The sequence below is a fragment of the Diaphorina citri genome, unplaced genomic scaffold, assembly GCF_000475195.1.
Source record: "Diaphorina citri unplaced genomic scaffold, Diaci psyllid genome assembly version 1.1 scaffold591, whole genome shotgun sequence".
Lineage (NCBI taxonomy): Eukaryota > Metazoa > Arthropoda > Insecta > Hemiptera > Psyllidae > Diaphorina > Diaphorina citri.
Genome location: NW_007378025.1, coordinates 157494 through 161908, shown reverse-complemented (window position 1 = coordinate 161908; position 4415 = coordinate 157494). Strand labels below are relative to the sequence as shown.

Below are 4415 nucleotides of genomic sequence, written 5' to 3'. Positions count from 1 at the left end.
TCCAGGGGCTTCCAGAGGGGAGGGGGTCATCAGGCCTAGGTTCATCAAGGGGGCCTGAAACCATTTCTGTAGCAAGGGAAATTTCAGGCTGTTTAAGGTCCCCCAGTCAGCCTAGTTAGCTTAGTTGGTAGTGCGTCTGCCTTGTAAGCGCTAGGCCGCGGGTTCGATTCCCGCCCGGGGCGGATTTTATCCTGATGGGATAATGTTCGTTCTCGGAACGGCTGGCTTTCTCCTATTCTGTCTTCCTTCTCTCTTCGATTTCGGGACGATAAGACCATAGCAGTTACAGTTCCCTCTGTCAAACCTCTTAAAAAGAAAAAAAAAAATTAAAGTAACCTGGTGGTCAGTTGGAAGTGTCCGATTTTAACACCAGATCGGGCTGGAGAGGGGGCTGAATTTGTTTGGAATTGGAGCTGCATATACATAGATAAAAGCTTGATTTATTGCTTTTCCGCTGGACCTACTAAAGTTAGACGTTAAAAAAGGTCGTGTACCCTGATTTAAAATTGGTGTGGGTTAAGATAGGACACTCTAATAAATGTAGAGACACCTGCCTTCACATCATGTGAGCTCATGGGGAGTCAAAAAGATGTGGTTCAAAGTTCTCCCATAATAATTTGACCAAGAATCTGTTCATCTTCGTCACCCTGTTTGTTTACTTCGTCGCGTTCCTGGTCTTGTTTGTCATGATTAAGACGTGAATCTCATACGATGTGGCAATGTCATGTTCATGATTAATGCCGGGTCCACACATACGTGAACATGTTAACGCGAGCGCCTTACATGTATCAAAATTGACTAGTGTGGACGGGATAGAAGCACTCAAGTGAATGCTCACCGAACACTTGCCTCGGATCCATGATGTTGTCGGTTTTCTGGTGATCTTCTTTGATGTTTGATATAGACGTGTGACACAAGTGTGGACGGGTTTCTGAACATCGAAGCGAGCACTACGATAACTTTGAAGAATGTTACTGTACCACGCTCGCGATTACATTACATGTTACATTACGCTACTGTGGACCCGGCATAAGACGTGAATGTCATACAGAGTCATGTTCATGATTAAGACGTGAATGTCATACAATGTCATGTTCATGATTAAGACGTGAATGTCATACAGTCTCATGTTCATGATTAAGACATAAAAGTTAACGCGGGTTTGTCTTTCGGAATGTGAGACGATTTCCCCTCTTCTGAAACCCATTTCCCCTCTTTTAATTTAGTTTCATCACTAGGTGGCGTGTTAGCGCTTCTACTGAACTATTGGAAATCCAATATGACAAAATGTAGCATTGAGATTAGGAGAGTTGGGGGTTTGAAAGTTCAATTCTGATTCCACAAGTACAATACACATTGCGTGCCAGCCTAGTTAGCTTGGTTGGTAGTGCGTCTGCCTTGTAAGCGCTAGGCTGCGGATTCGATTCCCTCCCGGGGCGGATTTTATTCTAAACAGACAAGGTTCGTTCTCGGAACGGCTGGCTTTCTCCTATCCTGTCTTCCTTCTCTCTTCGATTTCGGGACGATGAGACTTTAGCAGTTACAATACCCTCTGACGAAAATCTTTTTTAAAAAATACACGTTTACGTGACGCGGTGAAAGTGGAAGTGTTGGCGGGTCTTCCGGCCATCTGGCCTTCACTCTCATCGAACCTGGAACCTCCAGATCAAAAGTCAATGTGTTGACCACTCGATTACTTACGGGGGTTAAAGTGAGGTCAATCATAGCTTTATTAAACCTACTTACCTGTTTTATGTGATATGTATGTTTAGGTTTAGATTGTATATATTATTCTCTTTTAAAAAGAAACTGGCTTTAATACTCTTTATTGACAAATTGTAAAGAGCAGATTGCTATTATTTTAAAGCCATAAAGATGTACTTTTAATAAAATACTTAAATATTCAAACAATTTGCTTCTTCTTCTTATGAATTTCATTTCAATAGGTGCTTCTTAAATCTAGGTGTCTTCTTTTCCATAATAACCAATAGAAGTTAAGTCGACAAAATATGTTACAAATATGGAAGTGTAGACTCCCAACACCTTACTTTTAACTCCACGAAAAAACCGTCGTGTCGCACCGTTTGCAAATATGTTTTGCGCGGGGAGTAAAAAGTTAAGAGTTCTTTGTGCATAGGGCCCTAACCTAAAGAAAGTTTTAGGTACAATTATGTTGTAATAAAAAATAAAAAAGTAGCAGCCAAAAAGAGGAAACTCTTACCTGATAGACATCCAAGTAGTTGGGAGTAGCCTTGGTGATTGTCTTGAGTCTACCAGCTAGTTCTAAATAGAAAGCAGCTTTCAGTCTAGCTATGGCATTGATATCCTCTGGCCATTTGCCTGAGGCACTCACTTCTATCACACCTGAAACAAGATTTGCAAGTTTATGATTTAAAAAGTCAGGTGTGAATATCACACAACTTTCTATTAATATGACGGACCTACAAAAAAAACTTTTTCGGACATTCAAATTTTCGTAAGAAATAAATATTTTCTTTTTCAAATTTGAAAAATAAATACCTACCTAGGTACTTAGTATACTAAATAGTTGTAGTAACCCCACGCCCACATTAAGGGGGATCAACTCCCAAGCTTTGTACATATGTGGTCCTTTGCTTTGAAGATCCCGGGTTCGAATCCCACCATCGACAAAAATTCTAACGTGCTTGCTTGCCATGCAGAAGGTCCCGGGTTCGAATCCCACCATCGACAAAAATTTGTACTCGTTTTTCGATTGCAAATATTTCAACGGGTTACTTTCTGGTGTTCTCGTGTTGACCCAGCACCTAAATGGGAAGTATTGTGTCTCTTCTTGCCCATCTGATGAGAGGCATACTACGGGATGGGCATGCTACGACACAGACCACATGCGTCCAATGTAGCAGTTGTTTCATTGCTACGAAATAAAAATGACGGTAAAACACTCATCTTTGAAAGTAAAAATAAAAAAAAAAGTATATTTTTTAACGTTTACGAGATAACCGATTAAGCAATTGACAGGATCCTTGCCCTTGTGCATTCGACGGCATACATACAGTGAGCTAAGATCTGAGGTAGCAACCACAAAGTGGTGGGAGAACCATCAACCATTTCGCCAGCATCTGAAAGCTCCTCACAGGAGGGCTCGTCAGACTGTGTTTGGCCGGCGCTTTGAGCATATCTTACGGTAAGACCTATTTTCAATTATCCTTACTAATTATCCCAGGGTCTTGGAGATAAACATCTTGGCTACCACATATACCTCTTTTACTATCTTGAATATCATCGCCGTAGATAAACTTACTGAACTACGTACCATGTTCAATTAATGTTATTTTAATAAATGTTTCTCACCCCCTAATATTACTGCTAATAATAATTATAATATTCTTATTAATTTCCTCAATTGAAGTGTTCTCATTTATCCTCTCAAATATCAAATAACCCCATGACACAACGAACACCTCGTCAAATCTGTCTCCAGCTGGGAAGGTCCCCTCCACACTTGCCCCATTCCCGCGCTGGACGGCCAAACCACTGCTAATAACCACTCCCTTATATTACTGCTAATAATAATTATTCCTATTAATTTCAATTGAAGTGTTCTCATTTATCCTATCAAATATCAAATAACCCCGTGACACAACGTTGTCCATGATTAGTACCTGAACGGGTGACCGTCTTACCTTCCACTGGTTTGACGAGAGGCGGTACAGGAGTGTTGGCACTCATCAGGCTACTACCCTCACTAGCATAAGGTACGGGGGGTTGTGGATCTGAATATCTCAACACCTCCGCGGTAGGTAGAACCGAGCAGATATCCAGGGGTAGCGAGTTCATATCCCGGAGCTGACGAGCGAGGGTGTCCCATTCCTTGAGGATGGCGACGGTGGATTCCTCTTGACCTACACCAGGGTGCTGGAATGAAGATGTGGTGAGCTGATGAGGTCTAATAAAATTGAAACGCACCCTACTTACACTCCTCAAAAGTTTTGAATCATGTATTTAGGTGAACAAAAAAAGTTCTCAGGCTAAAAAAAAAAAATATCGCAACAGTTTTGAATCAAACTCTGTTTAATCCCGCGGTGATAGAACATTGAATGTACCAGTTCCCAAGAGATCACTGAAGTTAAGCAACGTTATGCGTGGTTGGTATCTGGATGGGTGACCATCTGGACCACCGCGTACTGCTCACTTTTCCCGTCTTCCGTTATAGGCTGGATGAGGTTAATGTGGGACAGCTAGCTTGTCGCCAAATTGAAGGTAGCAACCACAAAATGGTGGGAGAACCATCCACCATTTCGCCAGCACCTGAGAGCTCCTCACAGGAGGGCAGCTAGCTTGTCGGAAGAAGATCTCTGTTATTCGGGGATGTCGTAGAAGGACATTTTCCAGAGTTCACCGAACCCCTATCTTACTTACCTTTTGTTTTTTTT

General features: G+C 41.8%; 2 protein-coding genes across 2 annotated transcripts in view; one reads left to right on the top strand and one right to left on the bottom strand.

The window, feature by feature from the left end:
- Window positions 1-1911, top strand: part of LOC113467927 — a 4475-nt gene extending 2564 nt beyond the window's left edge. Inside the window, exon 2 of the mRNA XM_026824434.1 lies at window positions 675-1911. Coding sequence (XP_026680235.1) covers window positions 675-701 — 27 coding nt within the window. The 3' untranslated portion in view covers window positions 702-1911. The remainder of the gene's footprint in view (window positions 1-674) is intronic.
- Window positions 789-4415, bottom strand: part of LOC103510377 (nucleolar protein 6-like) — a 12019-nt gene continuing 8392 nt past the window's right edge. The window contains exons 11-14 of the mRNA XM_026824432.1: window positions 3666-3897; window positions 2202-2364; window positions 1588-1652; window positions 789-931 (exon numbers count right to left, since the gene is read on the bottom strand). Of these exons, the coding sequence (XP_026680233.1) occupies window positions 789-931; window positions 1588-1652; window positions 2202-2364; window positions 3666-3897 (603 nt within the window). The remainder of the gene's footprint in view (window positions 932-1587; window positions 1653-2201; window positions 2365-3665; window positions 3898-4415) is intronic.